The sequence below is a fragment of the Rhinopithecus bieti genome, unplaced genomic scaffold (genome assembly GCF_001698545.2).
Source record: "Rhinopithecus bieti isolate Rb0 unplaced genomic scaffold, ASM169854v2 scaffold_18548, whole genome shotgun sequence".
Classification (NCBI taxonomy): Eukaryota; Metazoa; Chordata; class Mammalia; order Primates; family Cercopithecidae; genus Rhinopithecus; species Rhinopithecus bieti.
The window spans coordinates 315851-342245 of NW_016809526.1; the positions used below are offsets into that span (position 1 = coordinate 315851).

At 49.5% G+C, this 26395-nt stretch overlaps 1 protein-coding gene across 1 annotated transcript in view; it reads left to right on the plus strand.

The window, feature by feature from the left end:
* The window catches only part of SYNJ2 (synaptojanin 2), a 125933-nt gene that overhangs the window by 62899 nt on the left and 36639 nt on the right, over positions 1-26395 (plus strand). Inside the window, exons 5-12 of the mRNA XM_017889620.1 lie at positions 2291-2374; positions 13492-13553; positions 17713-17809; positions 20894-21066; positions 22758-22839; positions 23549-23698; positions 23774-23939; positions 25379-25570. Coding sequence (XP_017745109.1) covers positions 2300-2374; positions 13492-13553; positions 17713-17809; positions 20894-21066; positions 22758-22839; positions 23549-23698; positions 23774-23939; positions 25379-25570 — 997 coding nt within the window. The 5' untranslated portion in view covers positions 2291-2299. The remainder of the gene's footprint in view (positions 1-2290; positions 2375-13491; positions 13554-17712; positions 17810-20893; positions 21067-22757; positions 22840-23548; positions 23699-23773; positions 23940-25378; positions 25571-26395) is intronic.

The window sequence follows — 26395 nt, forward strand, 5'->3', positions numbered from 1 at the left end:
TGAGTGGCTACTCTGCTGGGACTACGCCCCCTCACTTACTCCTCAGAGCTCATCCCTTCTCTGTGCTCAAGGTGACATGAACTTCCTGTAGAGAGAGGGAAACTGAGGCTGAGGATGGCTAAGTAATGTGCCCAGGGCCACCCTGCTAGGCAAATGGGGGTTTGCAAAGTGGCAGTCAGACCCAACTTGTGCTAATACCAGAGCCCACTTTCTCTCCTGCTTCCACTCTGTCCTGCCTCCCCACCCCAAGAGCCCTCTGTCAAAATGGCATCTGTGAGGTGAGACATCACTTCTTCACTGGTGTAAAAAGTTGTTCACCCAGAATGGAAACGGATTACTTGCATTTGAAGGTCTAGTTATGCCCATCGCCTTGGGAACAAAGAAGGCAGTCCTGGTGATAGGATGGGGTACAGATGTCGCCTGCTTCCCTGTGGAGGACGGGGTGGAAAAACTTTCTTCTTGCTCCAGTGTGGGCAGGGAGGGGCATACAGAGCACTGATGACCCTCGGTGTTTTCAGAAGCTGGTTCTGGGCCATTCTCAGCTTGGGAGGAGCCTGGTCTGATGCTGGAAGTGGCATTGTTGGCACATGGCAGTCAGAGTGAAGGGAGACATTCCTCAGCGTAAATAGATCGTGGGCATTGGTTTTTATTGTTGTTTGGTGTTTTTTGGATCTCGCTGTCTTGCCCCAGCTGAAGTGCAGTGGTGCAATCATAGCTCACTGCAGCCTCGTCCTCCTAGGCTCAAGTGATCTTGCCTCAGTCTCCTGAGTAGCTGGGACTACAGGCATATTCCACCATACCCAGCTAACTTTTTAAAAATTGTTTTTGTAGAGAAAACAATTGTTTTATAGAGAAAAATTGTTTTTTCTCACTTTATTACCCAGGCTGGTCTTGAACTTTTGGGCTCAAGCCAGCTTCCCACCTTGGCCTCCCAAAGTGGTGGGAATATAGGCGTAAGCCACCATGCCTGGCCTGGGTATTGTTAAACGTTGTCTTTACATACAAATGTTGGCCTAGTTGGTTTCTTTTCCAGGAACCTGGGCCTATGCAGGGCACACACGCCGGTCAATTGTGTATACCTAATTTCATGGTAGCCAACTATATCTGCAGCTGTTCAAGCAACCTGCTATTTTATTCTGTTTTGTTAGTGGAAGAATGGAGTGTAACAACTTTGCTGGTACTCAATACCTGGAAACAGACAGCAAGTTCTTAACACATGCTTTTTCCCTTTGGAGATTAAAGGATAGAATTCTAGTTTGACAATGTAGATACCAGGCTCCTGTAATTCCTGTGGTCCAGGGAAACAGTGGCTCTAATTTTCACGTCCTCCACTGCAGAATGACTCATTCCTGTGTGATCTGAGCGTGATCTCGCCTGTACAGAAAGCTACCCTGTAAGGGAGCAGGCCGGTGAGGAAAGGCAAGGACCACAGCAGCGCCCAGGCCACCCTGCCAGACCAGGCTAGAGTTGCACAGATAAAGGCCCCGCATCTGATAAGTGCCGCCGCCTGCCCCTGCTTGCGCTCAGGATCGTACTTCTTGTCCTTTTAAAACTCCCTTGCACTCCAGCATCATTGGAGGCCTGCAGGCACACTCTGAAATAGCTGTACGTGTGGGTGGGGAAGAGATAGATGTCTTAAAGTGTAAGGATCATTTCTTTCTCTGCAGGTGCTGTCACACTGGAAGCTTGTGGAAACCGTGTTGTGTGTGTTAACTGAGTAGTGTTTTAAGAACACAGTGGGGCAGGGCCAGGACCAAGTATGAGGTCAAGCTGAGTCTTGTATTGTCAAGTACAAGACTGGCTAGCACAGTCAGCAAGGTCTTTTGGCTATCAGTGGTGCATTTTATTTCATTCAGTCCTTTTCTTATAGCTCTCTGCTGCTTAGCTATTTGCCAAGGTAAAAATAGAGGGCTCTAAGGAAGGTTACATTCCAGAGCACATCGGCTTCTATTCACACGGGGGTGGCAGGGGGCTGTTGCTGAGATTTTCAGGGTGATGATAAGGTTGTGCCCTAGAAGTGTGAATTCCTGGAGACCCTGGGAGGCCCCAACACCCAGCAGACCCCCTCCTCAGAGGCTGGTCGACAGCCAGTATACCCACCCAGCACCTGGCCAGAGGTCAGAGCGCACTGCCAGCCATGCCGGGTGGGGGAGCAGAGGACGCCGGAGTCCACCGTCTGCCCTTCATTCTGGCTGGTGTCGGGTCACAGGCGGCCGGATCCCATTACCCAGCCCAGGACATTCGGTTTCATTGAAGAATACCTTTCCCTTTCTGTTTCCTTGTGCCACAGACGATTTACATGGACGATGGAGTGTCATCTTTTGTCCAGATCAGAGGCTCCGTTCCGCTGTTCTGGGAGCAGCCAGGGCTTCAGGTAGGTCATGAAAAAATTTAATTGTCCCCTTGTGATGTTGTCCGCGCTGCCCTTCCCTTCAACAGCTGGGGAAGATTTCTTTTAACATGTTCCTTTCATGGCATAGTTTCCAGTCTTTTTCCTCAGCCCTGTTGTGTTGAGCTGAGCTGTCAAAGTGTGCACACGTGTGTGTGTGTGTGTGCATGCGTGCATGTGTGTAGAAAACACAGACACCACTTTGTTGTTTCTGGTCGGCAAGGGTGCTGTGTGAAGCCGCTGACTCGGGAACGGTGCTGTGGTGCCTGCTGAGTGGGTGCCGCGAAGTGAGCTTGGGGTAGCGCTGCCTGAGGTTAGACCCTGAGTTCAGTGTACTGAGGACGTTTCTGAGAGCCGTGACTCTCATAAAGGGCTTCAGGAAGGCTCTGTGGCTGCGTAGGGCTGGCACTCGGTGCTGCCTGTTGTGGGGCCACGTGAGACTTCCACAGCTTTCCCGTGGTTTCTAAAAATACCCCTTGCTGTCCAAAGCTGGGCTCTGGTCAGTGCCAGAGAGATTTGGCATTCTTTCTCCTGGGAAGAGCTCAGGGTGGAGATACATTCCAAGAACACATTTAGTGGAATGACATGCTGCCTCCGTCACCAGGGTCTCTTAACAAGGTGGGTTGCGGGCCGAGTGGACTGGAGGGGCCTCCCCACTATCCCCAGTCTTCCTCCCTGTCCCGAGGGGACATGGGTGCCTTCAGAAAGCCTCTCGGCCAGGGCCTTTGTGGCCTCTTGGCTCTTCTTACCTGCAGCTCTCATGTGACTGCATTTGGGTTGCCAGCTAGTGGCTAGCGGGGCCCAGAGTGCCATCTGCCAGGTTCCAGGCGTTGTTTGACAATGCTGGACTCAGGGTCCCCCGTCTTGGGTTCAGCTTCTTAGCCTGGTCCTTGACTTGACCCTGTGCCCGGAGCAGGTGAGTCACTTGTCCCCATGGCTGTCAGCACGGTGCGCTGACAGCATTGGTGAAGTACTGGGTCAGCCTGGGCAGTGAGATGGATGAATGGAGGTCCCGTTTAGGCTCCGTGCTCTGGTAGGGGGAAAAGGCTTGATTAACATTCAGTCTTTCCACTAGAAAGAGCTCACCACAGTGCACGAGATAACTGACAGCCTCCAGAGAAATGCTCCTGAGGACAGCGGTGATGCAGAAATTCCTCCGGAGGGCTGCCCAAAGGAGGTTTATGGAAAAACAACTTTATTGCAATATAACTTATCCATTTAAAGCCTACAACTTGGTGTTTTTACTGCATTTACAGTGTTGTGTAACTACCACTGTAATCTAATCTTAGAACACTTTGATCACCGCTAAAAAACTTCGTCCCCATTAGCCGTCTCTCCCGTCCCCTCCAAGTCTCCCTCAGGCCAACTCGCCCGTTCATCTGCTGTCTTTATCTATAGATTTCCCATTCCAGACATTCCAAAAGAGTTTTTGAAACCTGATTTTCTTTAAATATGGAGTTTTCCTTTGGAAACTTCTGGAGCTCTGTATTCAGGAGAATGAAAGAATTGATCGAATGAGTATGGCACAAAAAGGAGATAGGGAGACCATGTGTGTTTCATGTAAAGTTTGTAAGAAATCCAAAAATTAGGGGGATGGTCATGATGGACTCTTAGAATTTGGGAATGACCCTTTCTTTGGAATTCATCCATTCCACCCTGTGACTCTCAGTTCAGCGTCCTCCTTTTTTTTTTTTTTTTTTTTCCGAGATGGAGTCTCACTGTGTCACCCAGGCTAGAGCGCAGTGGTGCAATCTCGGTTCACTGCAACATCCGCCTCCCGAGTTCAAGCCGTTCTCCTGCCTCAGCCTCCCAAATAGCTGGGACTACAGGAGCCCACCACCACGCCCAGCTAATTTTGTTGTGTTTTTAGTAGAAATGGGGTTTCGCCATGTTAGCAGGCTGGTCTCGAATTCCTGACCTCAGGTGATCCACCTGCTTCAGCCTCCCAAAGTTCTGGGATTAAAGGCGTGAGCCACTGCACCTGGCCAGTTCAGGGATCCTTCTTCCAGGACCCCCAAAGGGCTGTCCTCCAGGCCACGACTGGGGATGGTTCTGACTCTTAGTGAGTTCCTCCTATATTGCACTGCTGCGTCTGTCCGACTCTAGAGTGTTTTGGGGTGTGCAGGAGTAAATCTGATTCTTCTGTGTGACTCACCTTCGGCCCTTACGGGGAGTCTTCTGGTTCCCTCTTCTTCTTGTCTTCTCTAAGGCCTCCCAACTCCTTTGGCCACCTTCTGTCCTGTTTCTAAGACTCTCAATGTTCTCATCTCCCTCATCTAAAAGATGACACTCCTTTTTCGTCGTTCCCCTCTGAGATTTCGTTTTGGTCTCCCCCTTGACCTTCATGCTGCCTCAGATGTAGCCTGACCCGCCATGGGATGACTGTGCCTCGGTCTGTCGGGCCAGGAGCAGCGGACCCTGAGGTCTCAGCTTTTTGGCAGCTGTTTCACCCTCTTAAATTCCTAACACTTGTGCTACACCAAAGCCTCCATGGTTTCTTCTTTTTGTTTTTGTTTTTGTTTTGTTTTGTTTTTGAGACGAAGTCTTGCTCTGTCACCCAAGCTGGAGTGCAGTGGTGCGATGTCAGCTCACTGCAACCTCTACCTCCTGGGTTCAAGTGATTCTCCTGCCTCAGCCTCACAAGTAGCTGGGGTTATAGGCTCCCACCACCATGCCCGGCTAATATTTTTTGTATTTTTAGTAGAGACAGGGTTTCATCACATTGGCCAGGCCGGTTTTGAACTGCTGACCTCAAGTGATCAGCCCGCTTCAGCCTCCCAAAGTGTTAGGATTACAGGTGTGTGAGCCATCATGCCCGGCCTCCATGGTTTCTTCAAAACAAGTTTCAGAAGGCTTTAGTGTTCCTTAATCTTATTAAGGATTTGCTAACCTTTGGGCCTAATACCTGTGTTTAGCCTCTAAACACCACTCATCATCAAAGAGAGATGAAGTCATCTTCAGAGGGGGCCAGGAGGGTGGCGGGAAGTGGTGGTCTACCATCACTGGCTTCAACTGTCACTGTCAAGCATAAGGCCGCTTCTGGTTATTTTTCTCTGCTTTGAACTTTTTCTCTTCCATCTTCACTTAGGTTAGATGAAAAGTGCAAAGATTTTGGGGTGAGTAGCTTGCATATTAAGCTGCAATGCTGTCCCTTCTTGATGGCTGCCGTTGGAAACCCAGGAGCCTAGCAGGCTGGTGCAGGGGTGGGCAGAGGGTCGTAGATGAGGATTTGTCTGCATGTTTTCCCAGGAATGGTACTTTCAGTATTTCCTGACTCCATTTCTAGCAGCCGTGTACCTTTAATAAATTTCATTTTTACTGTGTAAATGGGTTGTGCAGTTTATAAATAGCCACATTGAAATTTTACCCTTAAAGCGAATTGCTCCCTAGTCTAGCTAGTTCAAGAATCTATTTATGATCTGTGTCTGTGGTTGACAACTTTGCTCCCCTGGTCATTGTAGAAGCTTCCTCACCCTAATATGCCTGTACAGACACGTGCCTTGCCAAGGTGAGTTCAGTCTGTCTTTTGAAGTTTCCTGCAACTGAACCAAATGGAGGAGGATGCTGACTAGAGCAGACCTCTCTTGCCCTACCTTCGCCTCTTCCCTGCCAAGTTCATGGAGTTGTGGCACTGGATGGGCACGTTTATGTGTTTGTACCTTTATTTGTTCCAAAAGGACACGAGATGGCTTGTAGTATAATAGTTTCAAAAATAAGTGAAGAGGTCCGGATGAAGGGAAAGAGTCGAATTGGTGCCCACGTGCGTGCCATGGGTCTCGTGTGCGTGGGAAGGAATCTGACATTTGTTCCAAGCTTTCCCGCAGCCACCACAGAAAGAACCACGGTCACAGCCAGTTTATGACAGTGACTCAGAGCACAAGCTTTGAAGCTATGCAGACCTGGGTTCAGATTCAAACTCTGGCTCCCCTGCCTCGTAACCATGTGTATTTGAGAGGCTCTTGTCTGTGCCAAGCCTTAGTTTACTTTTCTGTAAAATGGGGCTAACAATATCTCCCGTATAGCGTTCTAGAGAGGATTAAAGAACATAGTATAAGAATTTGGCTGGGCGTGGAGGCTCACGCCTGTAGTTCCAGTAATTTGGGAGGCCGAGGTAGACGGATCACTTGAGGTCAGGAGTTTAAGATGAGCCTGGCCAACATGGTGAAATCCCGTCCCCACTAAAAATGCAAAAATTAGCCAGGCGTGGTGGTGGGTTCCTGTAATCCCAGTTATTCAGGAGGCAGGAGAATCACTTGAACCTGGGAGGCAGAGTTTGCAGTGAGCCAAGATCATGCCACCACACTCCAGGCTGGTCAACAGAGTGCGACTCTGTCAAAAAAAAAAAAAAAAAAAAAAACAGTATCTAGAACCTAAAAAGTACTCAAAATGGCAGCTGCTATTGATACTAATAGAAACAAATGATAACACCCAGGAGATAAAACCACTGGTGGCATCCGGAGAAGCGTGGTTCTTGGTGTCTTGAGCACTGAATGACAGTTTCCTCCTGTCTTCATGGGGACAGGGACACCGTGAGATGTAGTGACACGCTGACAGCTTCCTGGGGTATCTTATCTCTCACCCCTCACAGACTCATGGTAAATCAGTAACCCCAGATGAAGCCATTTATTCATCCCAAACATTCACTGAGCATCTGCCAGGTGGAGGTGGCACCAGGGATCAGATACAGTCCCTGCCTGCAGGGAGCAGGGGGCAGGACATGGCAGTGTTGTGTGGATAGAGCCATGCTGGAGGAAGGGAGAGGCCCCCGGGGCAGCTCTCCCAGGCTGAGGGTGTGTGGGGTGGGCTGCGCAAGGGTCCAAACTGGGGAGGGGTGAGGAAGAAGCACTTAGGCAAGGAAGGCAGCCCTTGCAGAGGGAACAGTGGGTGCAGGTGTTGTAACCCCTGGGATCACAGTGATCAGGGAGTGTCACTGGGTAACTTCTTGAAGTCCTGGGCATGAAGGGAATGGGAGGACAGATAGGAGAGGTGAGCAGGCCTGGGTCAAGGGCCTGTGGATGCTACACTGAGGAGGTTGCATCCCATACCAGCAGCTACTCAAGCAGTACTCCCCAACCTTGTTCCACAGAAGACTCTGCTGGGAAGCTTGAAAGATCCTGATACCCAGGTTGATACCATACACATTACATCACAATATCTGGGGCCGGGAGCCAGGCAGCTGTCCTTTTTGAAGACCCATAAGTGACTCCAGCGTGCAGGAAAATATGGGAACCACTCGGTACTGTTCTGGCAAGCCAGTTTTATTGGGGTCAGACTGGGTACAGGGAGCTTTGGTTTGTAGCATTTGTCCATTGCTGTGGTGTAAATTCTCCCATCATGGCCAGTTTCAACCTACCAGCTTCATATTGCTGAGCTCAGAGTTGGACCAGCTCGGTGCACAGTCAGCTTGTAGGCCTGCAGGAGCTGGCTTCAGCACACACTGGACACTGTGCTAAAGGGCTACAAGAGAGGTGGAGACATGATTAGACAGAAGTCTAGGAAGTGTTAGTTTGGAGGGGAAAGACGCCAGATGGGAGGCCATTGAGCTGAGATTTTTGGGTAGCCTTAAGTCGGGGTGCAGGGGAGAGGCATGGAGGTGCTGTTTACGATCTTTGGGCCTCTTGAGTGCTGATCGAGACTCTGCTGGGACTCCCTTAGCCAGGAGTTCTCCAGACCCTGACTATCCTCATGGCTGTCTCCCTTAACTCGTCTCTGGTCTATAGGATTGAACTAATGACTTTAGAGGCCAGATAAGAGTAGCTGGCCCTTTGCCCAGAGGGAAGAAGGATGGGGTGAAGAAGAAGGGAAGCTACAAAATGCAGTGACAGTGGTGGACCCTGCCCCCAGCTGCAGCTCATGCCTGACTCAGTAACCTCAGGACTAGGTGACGCCAGAGAAGATGGACGCTGGTCAGTGTCGGAGCGGGACAGAGGGGAGGAAGGATATGAGGCCCAAGAAACCCAGATGAAAGGGATGCATGGGGTGATGGGGGAAGGGTGAGCTCCGGACAGAACGTAAGGCCCAGCTCCCCCTCCACTTTTGCCCAAGGCCTCACTGTGTTGCCTTTCCTCCTGCTTAAAAGAAGCAGTTTTGGGTCATGACTCAGGGAGAGGCAGACAGACAAGTCCAGTAATAGAGCTTGTTTAGGGGATGGAGGGACTCAGCCTGAGGCCCTGAGCTCAAGGAAGCAGCTGTGGCAAGCTGAGCCTGGTCACAGTGTCCCTGAGGCTCTGCAGGTGTGGATGTGCCTCTGCTGGTATGCATGCAGCTCTGCAGGTGTGGACACGGCTCTGCAGGTGTACCTGCAGCTCTGCAGGCGGGGACATGCCTCTGCCCGTATGCACTTGGCTCTGCAGGTGTGCACCTGGCTCTGCAGGTATGGACACAGCTCTGCAAGTGTGGACACAGCTCAGCAGGTGTGCACACGGCCGCTGTTATACCTTCTACCCCTTCATGGGCATTTGCATCCTGAGCCAAAAGGAAATGTAACAAATCCAGAAATAAGTCAAAACCAGAGCTGCTCAAACTTCAGCGTGTGTGCGTAGGAATCTCCTGGAGGGCTTGTTAAAACACAGATTCCTGGCCCCACCCTGGAGAGTCTGGCTCAGCAGATCTAGGGTGGGCCCAGGACTTTGCATTTTTAACAAGTACCCAGAGGAGGTCCAACAACCATACTTTGAGAACCACTGGTCTAGACTTACAGATCCTTCCTTCCCATTCCCTGCTCTGGTCATTCACCTGGGGGTGGTGCTCCTGACTTCTTAGTGCTCCGAGGTAGAAAGGTTTGTTGTCAGCAGTGATATTGGACTAGCCACTGAGGGGATATTGACCATGCCTGTGACAGTTGGGCCCAGCCCTGTCCACACGGAATGGTTGTCTAAGTCCAGGATGAAAGACAGGCCCAAGGCCTCAGAAAAGATGTGCTGCAGCCCCTGTCCAGGCTGTGCCTTCTGCTGTGGGCAGCTGATTCCAGGGCGTGCCATCTGCTTGCCACGTTCCCTGAGTCCTCAATGATGTGGTTGAGGGGACCCCATCATAGGCAGGCACCTCATTCCACCGTGCTTTGCTGCCTGCTCCCTGGACTCAAGGGCATAGTTTCTGTCAAATTAATTTGCACTTGTGCAGACTTGTTAGAAACTTTGAAGTGCTTCTGGGTCTTTCCATGGGGGTCCTGGTTAGGTGTCATCACCCAGGGCAGGGGATTCAGCGTCTCCCATCCCTTTCCTGCCTTTCCACGATACCCAAAGGCATGATGACTCAGAGGGTGCTCAGTAACTGAGGAATGGACTGCTGACTGATAATGCAGTTTATATGTTAACAGGGGAGCTATAGAGCCTGAGGATTGGACACTGCTAGGTCCAGTCATCTGTGCGACAGTTTCTGCCTGATTAAAAGAAGAGGCTTCGGGTTATGACTCAGGGAGAGGCCGTTAGACATGTCCAGTAATAGAACTTGCCATGACGGAGAGCCAGGCTCCTCAGCCCTGGCCTGCCGAGCTTGTATTCTCGTCTCACTGTGCTCCCATGGGGATGATCCTACAAACAGCTGCCACTCATCCCTGAAGCCAGGGGAGATTTCCTGTGATGATTGACACAGAGCAGGTAGCCCCTCTCTTGGGTTTCAGCCCTTGGTGACCTCTCAGAGGGTAGCTGAGGGGTGCACAGACCCGCCGACTTCCCTCAGGGTGCAGGATGGAGCAGGCCTCTCGGCAGTGTGGCCATGAAAGTTTTCAAATTCTCTGAGATTTCCTCAGCCAGGTTTTGATGGCCATGGGGATAAAGGACAGAGGCAACACAGGCAGCAAATTGACGGGGTTTGGGGTGAGCCTTTCTTAGGAGCTCCCATTAGCCAACGGCCAAGATGCCTCATTTTGCCTGTGACCAAAGTGTCTTAGGACCAAAAGGGATTTGGGACTTTGTTGAATTGTTTATGTAGAAAAACCTGGCCAGGCACAATGGCTCATGCCTTTATCTCAGTACTTTGAGAGGCCGAGGTGGGCGGATCTCTTGAGCCCGGGAGTTCAAGACCAACTTGGGCAACATGGTGAAACCCCATCTCTACAAAAAATAAAAAAATTAAAAAAAAAAAAATAGCCAGGTGTTGTGATGCGCACTTGTAGTCCCAGCTACTTGGGAGGCTGAGATGGGAGGATAATTTGAACTTGGGAGGTTGAGGCTGCAGTGAGTCGTGATTGCACCACTGCACTCCAGCCTGGGCAACAGAGTAAGACCCTGTCTCAAAGAAAAAAAAAAAAGAAGAAAAGAAAAGGAAACCTTCTCCGAAGAATCTCTAAATCTATTGCTGAGAAACCAGTTCTCTAGATGGGTGCTTTTTTTGAGTCTGCAGTGGGGAAGTTGTATCATCTGTAGTGGTGAGTTATGATATGTGAAGCATGATAATAGCTACATCTCATAACACAGATAAACCTGATGGCACCACTTTTACAACACTCAAATGGAAGCAAAACTAAAGAGTGCATTTTCAGCAACTTATTCTTGAATAATTTCAGAGCTACAGAAAAGTTTAAGAACAAGAGGGAGCTCCCATATGTCCTTCACCCAGATTCACTCAATTTTAACCTTTTGTCACATACATGTTGTTATTTTTTGAACCATTTGAGAGTAGGTTGCATATATCACGTCGGTGTTAGTCCGTTTGCCTTACTGTAAAGGAATAACTGAGGCTGGGTAATTTATCAAGGAAAGAGGTTTATTTGGCTCATGGTTCTGCAGGCTATACAGGAAGCATGGTGCCAGCATCTGCTTCTGGGGAGGGCCTCAGGAAGCTTGCAGTCATGATGGAAGAGGAAGGGGAGCCAGTGTGTCATATGATGAGGGAGGGAGCAAGGAAAGGGAGGTTGCAGGCTCCTTTAAACAACCAGCTCTCCTGTGAACTAGCAAAAAACTCATTCATTACCATGGGGTTGTCACCAAGCTATTCATGAGGGATCTGCCCTTATGATACAAACACCTCCCACCACACCCCACCTCCAACCCTGAAGGTCACGTTTTAACGTGAGGTTTGGAAGGGACACACATCCAAACCATATCAGTGTCTCTTTACTTAAGTGCAAAATATACTGTCCTACATTACCATAGTATAGGTACACATTTGGGAAATTTAACGTTACAAAGTACTTCAGTCTCATCTGCAGGCAATATTCCAAATTGATCACTTGTCTCAGTGATGTCTTTTGTAGCACCTTTCCTCCGTTGAGTCCAGCATCACATACTGCATTTTATTGCCATGTCTCTAGTTTTTTATCTGCATCTGTTCCTTGGTTTTCTGTCTTTCAAAGCATTAATGTTTTTGGAGAATGCAAGCCTTCTTTTCCTTTAACTTGAGAGTCCCTACCTTTAGATTTTCCTAGTGTTTCATTATAATCACATTCAGTGTATGGATCCCTGGCCAGCATGCTGCCTACATGATGCTGTGTCCTTCTCAGGGTACCTGGTCTGGAGGCACACGGTGTCCATCTGCCCCTCATTAGTGATGTTAATTTTGGTCACCCAGTCAAGGTGCTATTCAGTTTCTCCACTTATGGTTAATATGTTTTCCCTTTCAACCAATCAGCAATCTATGGGAGACACTCTGAGACCCTGCTAGTATCATGCTTCTCATTAAACTTTCCCTTAAGATTTATCATCAACAGATAACTTTTGCTGAACAATTATTTACTATGACAGTTGTAAAATGATGATTTTTAAAAATTATTTCCTCCAAATTTATCACTTGGTATTCTACTATAGAGCCCTCTCTTGTTCCCCATTAACCCACCTACACACCCTGCACACTGATTCACCCATCTGTCACCCATTAACCCATCCATTCATCTACCCATCCACCCATCATCCACCTGTCTATCCACCCATCCACCTACTTGTCTACCCACCATCCACCCATCCCTCTGTCCAGCCAGTCATCCATCCATCCAGCCATCCAGTGGCCCAGCCATTAATCTACCCAGCCATCCACCCACCCATCTATCCACCCATCCACCCACCCACTCACCCCTTACCTATCCATCTTTCATCTGCCCATTCACTCACCCATCCATTCATCCTCACATTCACCTGTCTATCCATCCACCCAGCGTATCTTCTACTGATGCGTCCACTCATCCATCCGATCCACCCATCCATCCTCTATCCACCTTTCCGTATCCATCCACTGATCCATCCATCCATCCATCCCCATTCACCCCTCTCTCATGTACCATCAGTCACCCATCTATTCACCATCCATCCATCCATCCATCCACCCCACCGTATCCATCCATTCCAGCCTATCACGATTCATCTGTCCATCCATTCTTCCATCCACTCACTCACCTACCTACCCATCCACTCAGCTATTCATTCATCCATCCATCCATCCACCATCCATCCAGCTCAGCTATTCATCCTCCAACCCATCTATCCATCCATCCATTCCACCATTCTATTCATCCGTCTAGTTATCATCAGTATAGATTCATGGATTTCTATTTTATTCATCAGGTTATAATCTATTACTGTCCTCGTATAGTTTGATGTTCAGATTGCCCCAGATTTGGCCAGTGAAAGCCCCCTTTAAGCTGGTTCCAGTGACTATATTTTAAATGTTTTTTTTAAACTAAGTTGAGTATTAAATAAATAGTTCTATTCATAAATAATAAGGCAAATTTGATAATTAGGATGACTCAGATTTTAGGGCGAAATTGGTGTCCCTGAAGGCATGAAGGAGGCTGAGAAGCAGTTTCTGTCTCCCTAGTTGGCTTCACTGACCTCTGTGCTATCAGAGAGCTTAGGATCTGACATCTGCCTCATAATCTTACCCTGGATCTTCTGTCTGTGGAAGAATTGCAGCAGACATGGTCATTTTGCAGTTAGGACTAGGCAGCAACAAAGTCAGACTCGAGGCACCTAGACCTGAATTTGGAGCACTGTTAGCTGAATCCAGAGAGCTCAGCCTTCCTGAGCCCTGAGCCCTGAAGAGACCACAGAGGTGGCCTAGTGGGTGCCACATGCAGCCTGGCTGACAGTAAGAAGGAGAATGGGGAAAACCACTGCCTCCTTGCTTTGCAGAGCAGGAAGAATCACTATTGTTACTTCTCTTTGCTTTAGGTTGGCTCCCATCATCTGAGACTCCACAGAGGCCTGGAAGCCAACGCCCCTGCTTTCGACAGGTAGGGATTGTCTGACACCATCCAAGCCTGTCATTGTCATCCTTAGACATCATCCTCCCATCAGACACAAGGGATAGGGTGTGACGGGAAAGAGAGGACCCAGAACCCTCAATCTAAATCTGCTTTCCTTTTGGTCCTTTATGCAAGAAGGGAGATTACAAAATGGGATTTTTACTTGTTCTCAGGTTTCCTGAAGGTAAATTAATGAATGTTCAGGTGGCACTTTATAATTATTTTATCTTATCAGTTTCTTGCAATGAGGCTTCCTCTCTATGCCCTGGTTAATAAGGGATAATCCAAATTATAGGATATTTGAAGCTGTTTGTTTTTTGTTTTAAAATAATATAGAATAAATAAGTATAGAAAAGTATAAAGCAAAAAATAAAAGTACCCTAACTCCCAGTTACCACTCTCAGAGATTTTACTATTAGTAGTTTTTTACGTGTCATTCTAGAAAACAATTTTGGCATTATATATATATTTAAATACACAGATTGGATCATTACACATGACTGTTTTACAGCTTCCTTAAGAAAAGCTGAGCTATTTGTAATATGTATTTGAAATAATAGCTTCTTAAAAGATTTGCTTATTTAATCTAAGTACTCAATATTCTAAAATTGTCTTAGTGAATATAGTAAAAATTCTCGAAAGTAATGTTTTCAGTATTTGACTCATTCTACCTGAAGCTTTATTGAGATTTAAGTTTGCTTTCATACTCTCGTTAAACATAACGCTGGTCGCATGAGCCCAGATGTGACCCCCTGATTAGCATGTTACATATAATGGGCTTTTTCTGTAAAGAGATATTTAATCAAGTATAGACAAGACCATTGCCTTTTCCAGAACATTTTTAGTATGTCCTAAGCATTCTACATATGGAGTTCTTTCAGTTGACATTCATCTATACTAAATTATCTTAGGAAATAGTGAACATGAAACTGAAAATGAAATTCTACCTGGCTGAGCTCGGTGGCTCAGATTTTAGGGGGTCGCCTGGGTGACAAAGTGAGATTCCATCTCAAAACAAAACAAACAAACAAACAACAAAAAATTCTACCTGAAGCTGACACAAAACAAGAGGGAAGGGTCATGATGAGTTCACTTCAAAAACCCTCCTATGTTTAGGAGCTTTCTTAAAAAATACATATATCTAGTTGAAGCACATTTGCATAGACTGTAGATTTTTCAGAATCCTCCTAATGCGTGGTGTGTGAGATGCACGTACTGCAGAGAATGAGACCCCTCTCTTCTCACAAGCACCCCAGAGACTGCCTTGCCCCTTGGAAAGCATTCCTAAATCTAGGGGTACACTTAGATCTCTTCTGCAAATCACAGGACAAGCTGCTGAAAGGGTGAGTCTTTCTACAGGCAGCTACTGTGTCCAGGAAGTCTCTTCTGTAATGCTTTTTACCCACGACACTGGACTGGAGGCAGGAGCCCTCCCATTCCCTTGCAGGAGCTGCTGCTTTCATGTTCATTGCTAACTATGTTCCCCTCATTTGAGATAACATTTGGAAATAAGGTGACATGTCTACCTAGTGGCCGCGGTGGGGCACCGTGAGGGTCCCCCTGAGAGCAGGCTGCCCTGGTCCCCAATGATGTCCCTGGACTGGCATGTGCGTTGTCCTGGGTGCCTCCCAATTCTCTTCTCTGGGACATCACTGCGCCCTCAAGAGTCGTGCGGTTCTCTGATGGATTTCATCGAGAGTAAATCCTTTCTTTCCCCTGTAAAACCTTCACATAGATAGTTTTTCTCCCCGGAGGATGCTTGTTTTCCTTTGCCTGAGCTGCATGGGTGCCCCTGTTAGCCGAGGCTGTCTCTTGTCACTTTGCTCTATGTGCTCCGTATCTGAGGAGGGCTGTTTGCAGCAGGCCTTTGGCTGCAGCAGGGTCTTGTCATCTCTGTGTGGCGATGAGTCTCTGTGGAAGGGTTAACCTTTCACGGGGCAGTGCCTGAGTCTCCACTTGCAGGACAGTGAAGCCCTTCTCCTTCCCCGCCCCACTCTGCGGGCGGCTGCTGTGCACATCAGGTTGTGCTGAACTCTTGGTCCCTCCCTAAAGATGAAAAGGATGCTTCCAAATGGAAATCTGATTCCTTAGTGTCCCGAAAAACTCCTGTTTTCTAAGTAGCTTCCCATGACAGTAACCCATGGGTAGGGGAAGTGAAAAAAAAAGGCCTCAGTGCTCAGGGTGACCCAGGAAGAAGCCTGCCTGCTGCCGACCTTGCTGCTGGTGCCAGCACTCCCTTATCCCCTGGGTGCCAGCGCTCCCTTACGCCCTGGGTCAGCAGGGCCTCTCAGCTCACCAATAACACACATTTTACAATAAAGGAAAGAAGAACCACCTCCCACACACCAAGCACTGTCTTTGTCACTTTCACTAGTCTTTTTAGTCCTCCTAGCCATTCTCTGCAGGAGGGAAGTAGCCCTGCTCTGTAGTTGAAGGAGCCAGCTCAGAGGGGATGAATCATTTGATCAGGGGAGTTTGGGGTTGGTGACAGCATAGAGTAATGATGAGGAATAGTGAGTAATAATGAGTCATAGCAGTTCCTCTGGCCCTGGGCTTTGGAACTAATTGAGAAGAAGGGGCAGGAATGAGACAGGCAGCGATCAGAAATGGGCCTTGTTTCTGAGGAGCCACATTGAGGGATGTGGCTTGGATGTGTGGCCAACGTGGGCTCCCTCACCAGGGGCAGAGCCTGCACATGTCAGAGCCAGGCCTGGGATGCAACTTCTCTGGGCAGACCGACCCGAAAGAAAGCCCACAAGGGCTGAGCCACACACAGCCCCGCCCCAGGCCCACCTGGAGCTCCACATGGAGACGGGAGCCCGGGAGGGTGCTCACCCTTAACTTAGGCCAGGGAGTCAGCAGGCGAGCCTAACTTCAAACCACCCACTTCAAAATCCATATTCTTTCCACTACTGTCCCTTAAAGTTAGTAAGATAATGTTTTCTCTTATCGGGTAAGGGGAAAAAATGATTTTTTCATGATCATTATTAGCTCTTTAAAAAAATTCTGCTCATAAACGTGTCATTATAGAAATTTGGGAAAGAGAAAGATGTTTAAAGAAGAAAAGAACTGAAATCATATAAAATTCCACCACTTGTGACATCATGTGTTTTCTTCCAGTGTTTTTTCTATATTTAGGCCTAAAGATTGCACCATTAAATAATAATTTGACGTCTGCTTTATGCATTGTATCATTTCCCTGTGTTTTGTTTAAGGCAGTACATTTCAACATGTTTACATTTGAAATGTTACTTTAAAAAAAGCTGGTGATCATAGATAAATATTGGAATCTCCCCCTAATACTCCAACATACATATTTAGAAAGTAGCTTCTAATACAAGGAATATTTCCCAAAGCCTGCAAGTTGTTTTATCTCCTTGTTGTGGCTTAGCATAATGAAATACAGCACTTAGATTGAAAACAGGATGCTGAGTTGAGAGTTCTCCTGCCAGTTGTTCTAGTTTTGAGAAAGATGGGTACCAAGCAAGGTAAGAAATTCATTTCACACGTGCACATTGCCAGTATAAGACTCTAGGCCAGGCGCGGTGGCTCATGCCTGTAATCCCAACACGTTGGGAGGCTGAGGTGGGAAGATTGCTTGAAGCCAGGAGTTTGAGATCAGCCTGAGCAACATAGCAAGACCCTGTCTCTATGAAAAATAAATAAGTAAAAATTAGCCAGATGTGGTGGCATGCACCTATAGTCCCTACTACTTGAGAGGCTGAGGTGGGAGGATTGCTTGAGCCCAGGAGTTTGAGGCAGCAGTGAACTATGATCATGCCACTGCACTCTAGCCTGGACAACAGACTGAGATCCTATCTCAGAAACAAAACTCTGTTGATGGAAGCTCAGGTTAGGTGTTCTAGATTTAATGGGAGATGCTTTATAGAAAGTCCAGCATATCCTTTGTCTGATTCCAAACTCATGTAGAAGTCTACACTAGCTAGTCATAATGGCAGCTGGGAGGGACAGGTTCTCTCCACCCAGGCTCATTTTCCACGCTTTGGGTCATGGGGGATAACTGATCCTGGACTCTGGCACTAAAAGCATGACTCCTTCTGCCCCGTCTTCCCTTGAGGGTCAGAACAGGGCAGAGTCTGTACCTGTGCCTGTGCCCAGCATCACGCCCACCCCACTGACTTTGCAGGCACATGGTGCTTCTGAAGGAGCAGTACGGACAGCAGGTGGTCGTGAACCTTCTGGGAAGCAGAGGCGGAGAGGAGGTACTCAACAGAGCCTTCAAGGTAAGGCCTGGTTGTCCTCCCCACGGCTGGGCTGGGTGGCGGGTGGCCATGGTGGAGCCTTGAGCCTGGAGGTGGATCCTGCAGGGACTGGAGCTGAAGCCCAACCCTCCTTCATTTCCTGAGGCTCCCCCAGTGTTCCGACCGGTGAACACGGCAGTGCTCGGTGACTTGGGCCCTGATACGGTTTGAGTGTAATGTCTTTTTTTTTTTTTTTTTTTTAAAGACAGAGTTTCACTCTTGTTACCCAGGCTGGAGTGCAGTGGCGCAATCTCAGCTCACTGCAACCTCTGCCTCCCAGGTCCAAGTGATTCTCCTGCCTTGGCCTCCTGAGTAGCTGTGATTACAGGCGCCTGCCATCACGCCAGGCTAATTTTGTATTTTAGTAGAGACGGGGTTTTATCATGTTGGTCAGCCTGGTCACGAACTTCTAACCTCAGGTGATCCACCCGCCTCAGCCTCCCAAAGTACTGGGATTACAGGTGTGTGCCACTGCGCCCAGCCTAGTGAGTGTAATTTTTGTGAGTTGATGGTTCGGAGAATTTGCTCAAAGTCAAAACAGAGCATTTCCTGTCCCAGCCATATGTCCCTTACCCTCCCCATGGGGCTTTGAGGGCTTCTGACCTCTCAAGGAGTCCCTCTCAGTTCAGCTCAGGAGCAGGCAGGCCTCCTCTTTGCCCTGGCTGGTCCTGGGTGAGCTCCCCCAGCCCCACAGGGCACCTGACCTCAGGGCTCAGGAGCANGGTCCAAGTGATTCTCCTGCCTTGGCCTCCTGAGTAGCTGTGATTACAGGCGCCTGCCATCACGCCAGGCTAATTTTGTATTTTAGTAGAGACGGGGTTTTATCATGTTGGTCAGCCTGGTCACGAACTTCTAACCTCAGGTGATCCACCCGCCTCAGCCTCCCAAAGTACTGGGATTACAGGTGTGTGCCACTGCGCCCAGCCTAGTGAGTGTAATTTTGTGAGTTGATGGTTCGGAGAATTTGCTCAAAGTCAAAACAGAGCATTTCCTGTCCCAGCCATATGTCCCTTACCCTCCCCATGGGGCTTTGAGGGCTTCTGACCTCTCAAGGAGTCCCTCTCAGTTCAGCTCAGGAGCAGGCAGGCCTCCTCTTTGCCCTGGCTGGTCCTGGGTGAGCTCCCCCAGCCCCACAGGGCACCTGACCTCAGGGCTCAGGAGCAGGAGCCTCCGTGGCTTTCCCCTGCTTGCCTGCTGGCCTTCAAATTTCCCCCTCTTTCTTGGGCTCCCACGGGAGCTCCCAGACCTGCTCCTGCTGGGCTCCCATGGGCAACTTCAGGGTTCCCTGGGGGCTTTTCCTGGCGAACCTGGACAGAGATCCTGGGCAGGGTCAGAGAGCCATGGGAGCAAGAGACTCCGCCCACCTGGCCAGGGTCTATCCCTGTGCATGGATCCCAGGCCTCCAGCCCGCGCCCCCTGCTCCCCAGGCGCAAGACATTCTAGAATGAGCCATGGAGGTTCCTGGTTCCTTTACCAGCCTCCATGTCCCCTGCCTAATAGAGGAAAACTCTCATTTAAAGCTCAAGGATATCCCTTACAGAGAGAGCTCGAAGTCGCCTCACTGGGGGTGAAGGCCATCTCTGAGCCTTTCCCTCTGCTTAGAAATGCCACATGCTCATGCTCAGAGCAGGCACTTCCTGGTTGCCAATTTTATTTGGCCAGACCTGCTTTTCCTGTTTGGTTTGTTGCTATTAGCAACAAGCTCCAGAAGTGTCTCCCTTCCCACCCATCTTGGCAGTGATGCTGGCTGCTAATTTGAAGGAAGAAGGAAAAAAAAAAAGAAAGCCAAAAAATAAGAATAATAATAAGAACCCCAAGTCTTTTTCCCCTATGCCTTGAGTTGTGGCCCCTCCCATCAGTGGGTGAAGTGCCCGGCACTAGTGAGGGCGAGAGATGGCAGCCACCTCATACGGGGAAGGGTGGGCTCCTGGCCAGGTAGGGAGGGGTACTCTAGCTGGAGACCTGAGTCATGGCCCTGCCTGGGATGGTCCTCGGCCACATCAGTTCGGCCCAGACCAAGGTTGGCGGCCCGGCAGCCTGTCCAGGGCCCAGTGGCCATCAGTCCTGCTGGATGAAGCACTGGCTCCGGAATGCGTGGCACTGAGCCACCAGTTGGGCTCCTCCAGCTTCTTGCTCACAGCAAGACTTGGCTGACAATGACAGCATTGCATTGATTTATGCTCAGGCCTATCACAGGTGGTCACATTGAGTCAGACCAGATGACCCCCAAGTCCTTCTAGTCCTTCCAAGTTACTGGGACCTCTGGCTGGGCAGAGGCTGGACTGGCCTGACCTGAAACCACAAGGGCATGGGTACAGGGTGTGAGAGGCCTGGAAGCCGGGTGGCCTGGGTAGGCAGACAGTTTGTCCTTTATCACGGGGCTCTCTGGGGAGAAAGCCAGGGAGCTGCCAGGCCAGGGGAGCCTCATATGGAAGGGAGGGCTCTTAAGGGCATCATGGTGTCATCAGCAGCCCCTTGCCCTGCTTCCCATCTGTTCCCACCTTCACTCTGGCTCCCTGACCATTCTGAAATAGCATCGGGATGTGGGACCCACCTAGGCCACTTCAGCTGGAGACTTGGTCTCTTCAGAGCACAGCCACCAGAGGCTGGTATGCAGCAGGCTGGGGCCAGTTACCAGGGCAACGGGGAGCTGGATTATGAGCTCTGCAGCCTGCTGCAGCCCTGCTATCTCTGAGGGCCTGGGGCACCTGGGCCACCTGGGCCACCTGAAGAACAGAGCAGTCTTTCCACACCTGTGCCCTCCGGGGAACCCTGCAGGAGTATGATCTCCCCAGGGGACCACACCTGCTCTGGCTTCTTTTGTCCAAGGGGAACCTTCTGCCCTTTCGCAGGCAAGATGCTCTGTGTGGGTTTTGTCCCCCCAGGGCCTTTGTCCTGTGCTTCCCTTTCAGGGTTAACTGCCTGGTCCATTGTGAACTTCCAGCTAAAGCATGTCCTGCAGCAAGTCACCTTGGTTAGCCGCACAGGTCAAGCTATGCAAGGAACTCGTCCTCCTTGTCCTTCCTTCCCTCTGCTCCCCTCACCGCCCTCCCCTCCTCTTTTCAGAAGCTGCTCTGGGCTTCTTGCCACGCAGGCGACACGCCTATGATCAATTTTGACTTCCATCAGTTTGCCAAAGGCGGGAAGCTAGAGAAATTGGAGACCCTCTTGAGGCCACAGTTAAAGCTGCACTGGGAGGACTTTGATGTGTTCACGAAGGGGGAGAACGTCAGTCCACGGTGAGGCTCGCTGCACACTGTGCCACGTCTTCTGCTGGGGGGGAAGCGTCAGTCCACAGTGAGGCTCGCTGCGTGCTGTGCCTTCTTCTGGGTGAGGTGGCAGAGGGGCTGCACCATAGAGGACATAGAGGACATGTGCCCTGTGAGGGGCGGCTTCCTTCCCTCCCCACTCAGCTACCCTTGCGGTTTCCTGGGTCATAAGCTTGGCGACATTGGGAATCTTGGGTTCCAGCTTCTCCTCTCCCTTCCCACAATAGGAGACAGGCTTTTGAATTTCTCAAGGAGATGTTGAGGCATGGTTTTCTGCCAAAAGAAATGAACTTATAAAGGGGACTGCATTTAAACATGGAGCTCCACGCTGGGACGCAGGCCTGTGAGAGTGAGGGCCACAGTCCCAGTGGGATGGCTGGCATAAACTTAGATTGCTCGAGGAGACCAGGGTATGGACTGCCTTGTTCAGAGCAGAGGAGGAAAAAAAAGTCCAGTTCCCTCAGGTCACATGCAGGGGGTCCTCATTATTTGCAGATTCCATATTGGCTAATTTACCTCTTCCTTAAAACTTATTTGTAACCCCAAAATCAGTACTCAAAGGATTTTTCCTGGACATTCACAGATGTGTGCAGAGCAGTGACAATTTGAGTCACATGTACATGCTTCCAGCTGAGATCAAACAAGGTGATACTCTGTCTTCTTATTTCAGCCCTCGTATGTAAACAAGTGTCCTTTTTGAGATTTAGTACCGTTTTTCACATTTGTGGGGTCTTTGTTAGGAGCCCCTCTTTGTTCGGGGATCTCATGGTTTAGTATGGCCCCAAGCGTTGTGCTAAAGAACTGTCTAGCACTTCTGAGCACAAGAAGGTGGTGGTGTGCTTTATGGAGAAAATGCACATTAAGATAAGCTTTGTCCCGATATGAATTACAATGCTGTTGGCCATGGTTCAGTGTTAATTAAACAAATATATATATTCAATAAGGTGTCTTTATATGGAAACATACATAAAACAAGTTTGTATATTGATCAGTTGATGAAAATGTGACCAGAGATTTGCAGGAACCTAACCCTATATCTCCCCTAGGACCGATGGTTCTGTGTTCATGTCCAATTCAGTGTTCCTACAACTTTATAGAACATAATTGCTATAAATAACAAGGACCAGCTAAACTTAAAATGACCCAGTTGTGCAGGCTGCTGAGTGTGTGTCCTGGGGTCTGCCTGGCTTTCCAGCAATGCTGGGGATCCACTGGGATGGACACTGGGGTTTCTGGGGGTCTACTGGTGAGGAGGTGGGGGTTCTTAGAACATGTTTCCTCACGCCTATAATCCCAGCACTTTGGAAGGCCGAGGCATGCGGATCACAAGGTCAGGAGTTCGAGACCAGCCTGGCCAATGTTGTGAAACACTGTCTCTACTAAAAATACAAAAATTAGCTGGATGTGATGGCACGCACCTATAGTCCCAGCTACTCGGAAGGCTGAGGCAGGAGAATTGCTTGAACCAGGGAGGCAGAGGTTGCAGTGAGCCAAGATCGTGACATTGCACTCCAGCTTGGGTGACAGAGTGAGACTCTGTCTCAAAAACAAAAAAAGAACATGTTTCCTTGGGAGTCAACAGTTAGACATGGGCCACTGTGCTATGGCCACTGCTTTTTTGAACACAACTTATAACCGTTTACATTTCTTCTTGTCCTAAGTTTTCAGAAAGGCACTTTGCGGATGAACTGTCTTGACTGCCTGGACCGAACCAACACTGTGCAGAGCTTCATCGCACTCGAGGTGTGTCCCTGCTGCAGCCTTTTCGGCCATCTGTGCCAGGTCCTATGACTTAAGCTGCACAGGCTGAGCTGAGCACCTTTAGCGGCAAGATGAGGGTGGCATCACCGAGACAACCTTCTAACTGTGGGGAAAGTGGACAGGGAGACACTGGGACATCCAGAGAGGGGTTCCCCAGGTGGCTGCTTTCTCTGTCATAGGCACGCTTTCTCACAGCCTCTTGTGAAATGCATCCCAGACATGGTGGCCCAAAGGCTCCTAGGGAAGAGCAGTTGTGTAATGATTATTGTGAATGCACCATTGGCCAAAGGCAGTGTGAGGCTGGCCGGATGAGGCTGGATTTGAAGCTGAGGAGGGAGACCCGGGTCTGCGTGGCCACAGCTGTCTGGCTGACCTCTCCTGGCTAGGGGGTTGGGGCGGGGTCAGCGCCCCCTGCTGTCCACCACTGTTTGCTTTTCAGCCTCTGGCTGTGTAGCCAGGAGGTCAGGTGTTGGGTGGTCAGAGGAGGGCTTGGATGGACCCTATAGATAAAGTTGGGGTGAGGTATGGGAAGTCACTGTCTGCTGTAGGAACTCCTCATCCTCTGGAGGGGCACAGGGTCTTCCAGGACATGGCATAATCCACAGGCTGCTGAATAAGGAACCTCCTGGGACGGTGGCTGTGGGGCCTCTGTGGGAGAAACCAGTGACAGCCATTCATTATTCCTCCCCAGGTCCTGCATCTGCAGCTCGAGACCCTGGGGCTGAGTTCAAAACCCATTGTTGACCGCTTTGTGGAGTCCTTCAAAGCCATGTGGTCTCTGAATGGCCACAGCCTGAGCAAGGTGTTCACAGGCAGCAGGTCCCTGGAAGGGAAGGCCAAGGTAGGGCCCCACCAAGGGGGCAGGGTGGGGGCCCCAGGGACCCCCCTCACGGCCTGCGGTCTGGGCTCTTGGCAGGTGGGGAAGCTGAAGGATGGAGCCCGGTCCATGTCTCGAACCATCCAGTCCAACTTCTTCGACGGGGTGAAGCAGGAGGCAATCAAGCTGCTGCTGGTTGGGGACGTCTACGGCGAGGAGGTGGCAGACAAAGGGGGCATGCTGCTGGACAGCACAGCACTCCTAGGTAGGGCCCGCCACGGACAGGGGGAGGCGGGAAGGCGGGGGCTCCGCGGCCCCACGTTCCCACCGCCTCTGTGCCATCCAGAGAGTGGGTGGCAGACGTGCCTGGTGTCTGAGCAGTGGACCATGCACCTTGCAGCTGTCACTGCCTCTCCCGGGAGCCTGTGCTTTCCAGCTGGGCCTGGGAGCTCACACGTCCTCTGTCTCGGCTTGCACTGTGTTTCCATCCTGAGAAGCGGGAGACACCAGGCGGGCTCAGCGAGAGGCCATGCACTCTCCTAAACGCATCGGTGCCTTTGAACGCTCACCCACTCCAGAAACTTCCTCAGCTGCTTGGGTTCTTGGACCTTTAGCAGGTGATGTTGGCCTTGGGAGCTTCCCATGAAGTTGGCCTCCAGTTTCTGTTTTGGACCCTGTGGAAACAGAGGAGGAGGATGCTGTAATCTCCCAGGGATGAGGGCACCTTCGGGTCTCAGCGGCAACACAGCGTGGTTCCATCAATATAGGAGGTTCCTTTGAGAGCATTTTAATGACATCTTCTTACCTGAGCCTGTAAACATATTAGGTCTCATGGAAAAGGAGGAGAAACCCAGCATTTTCCTTACAAGAATGTACAAGTTTCGCTTTAGAAACATCAGGTGTTTTTGAAAAATGAACTAGCCCATGCTTAAAATGGGTTCATGGCCCTTTTCCACTCTCACTCTTTCTTCACTGGGGGAGCGCTTATTTGGCTTCCGACAGGCCAGGCGATATTTAGTTTCTACTCTGGAAACAATGCCAGCTCTATAAAAGGTGAACGAAGCTCCATGTTGTACAGTGAGTCTTATTTAATAGCAAGGCAGACATGAGTTAGATTTGGGTTACGTCACAAGTTTAAACGATGGAATATATTTTGGCTATTGAGAGGATGGTGATGGTGATGATATTGTTTTAAAGCCTTAAGTCTGGGGCAAAACAAAACATATCAGACATGCAGGCTGGAAGGCAGAGGATGCAAAGGTGGCTGTCTGGGTTGGTAAGACACTTAAAAGTATAGTGGATATGGGCACATCCACATTGAAATATGGTCAGTTACAGCATGCCCTGGCTTAAATTCCTATGCCTTGTTCTTCCACGGAGTGGACAGTGAGGACATGGCTTTTCCCTGTCATGTCTGAGATCCCTGTGATCTGATGTCCCATGGCTTCTGGCTTCAGTTGGGGACAGCGGTGTAGATGGTGAGTTTCCAGTCTTATGTTTTCCTGCCTTTATTGCAGAAATGCCATAAGGGAAGCACCATGGTGACCATGGTTTTAAACCTTTTGTCGCCTTCCTAAGGAGCATACCCTGGTTTATCTCTAGAGGCTCATGAACCATCTGTCTCTGCCAGGCAGCCTCTTCTTTTTGGAGGATGCCTGAGCTTTGGAACTGCAAAGAAATGTGCCTTTTTATGCCTCCTGACAGTGACTCCCAGGATCCTGAAAGCTATGACTGAGCGTCAGTCTGAATTCACAAATTTCAAGCGGATCCGGATTGCCATGGGGACCTGGAACGTGAATGGAGGAAAGCAGTTTCGGAGCAACCTGCTCAGGACGGCGGAGCTGACCGACTGGCTGCTCGACTCGCCCCAGCTCTCGGGCGCTGCCGAATCCCAGGGTGAGGGCAGTGGCTTCGGGGGAGACAAAATCCAATTCCACCTCACCTGATGTGTCAGGCTTGACCTTTTAGTGGCCATCGTCTTGTGGAATTTCGTCTTTGTGTTTTCCCTCCTCACAGTGTTTAAATAGCACCGTGGTCTAACAGTCAAGAATGCTGCCTCACAAGTAACTTTGACTTTTTTCCTTTCCTGAATGTTTAGAAGAGTTAGCAGATGGTGAATCTCTCTTTTCTCTTTGCATACAGTGATGGTGAAGTCTTAGGCTTTCATCAGTAGAATCTTTTTGTCACCTGGCTGAAGGTGTGGCTTCTAGAGCCATGTAACTGTGAGGACGGGAGCCAGGCCTGTCTTCAATGTTTTGTTTTTGTTTGTTTTTGTTTTTTGTTTTTAGACGAGTTTCACTCTCATCACCCAGGCTGGAGTGCAGTGACACAATCTTGGCTCACTGCAATCTCCACCTCCCAGATTTAAGGAATTATCCTGCCTCAGTCTCCTGAGTAGCTGGGATTACAGGCACCCACCACCACGCCTAGCTAATTTTTGTATTTTTAGTGGAGATGGGGTTTTGCCATGTTGGCCAAGCTGGTGTCGAACTCCTAAACTCAGATGATCCCTCTGCCACAGCCTCCCAAAGTGCTGGGATTACAGGTGTGCGCCACTGCGCCTGGCCCTGCCTTTAGTGTTGATATTGACCAAGAACGGCTCATCCCTGCCTCTCCCCAAACCAACTCTATTCATCTGCTTTAAGTAGTCACAAAATAATCCATGTGCTATTTAGGAATAAAATAATTCCAAATGTTGACACCTCACCTTTTATCTTGTAA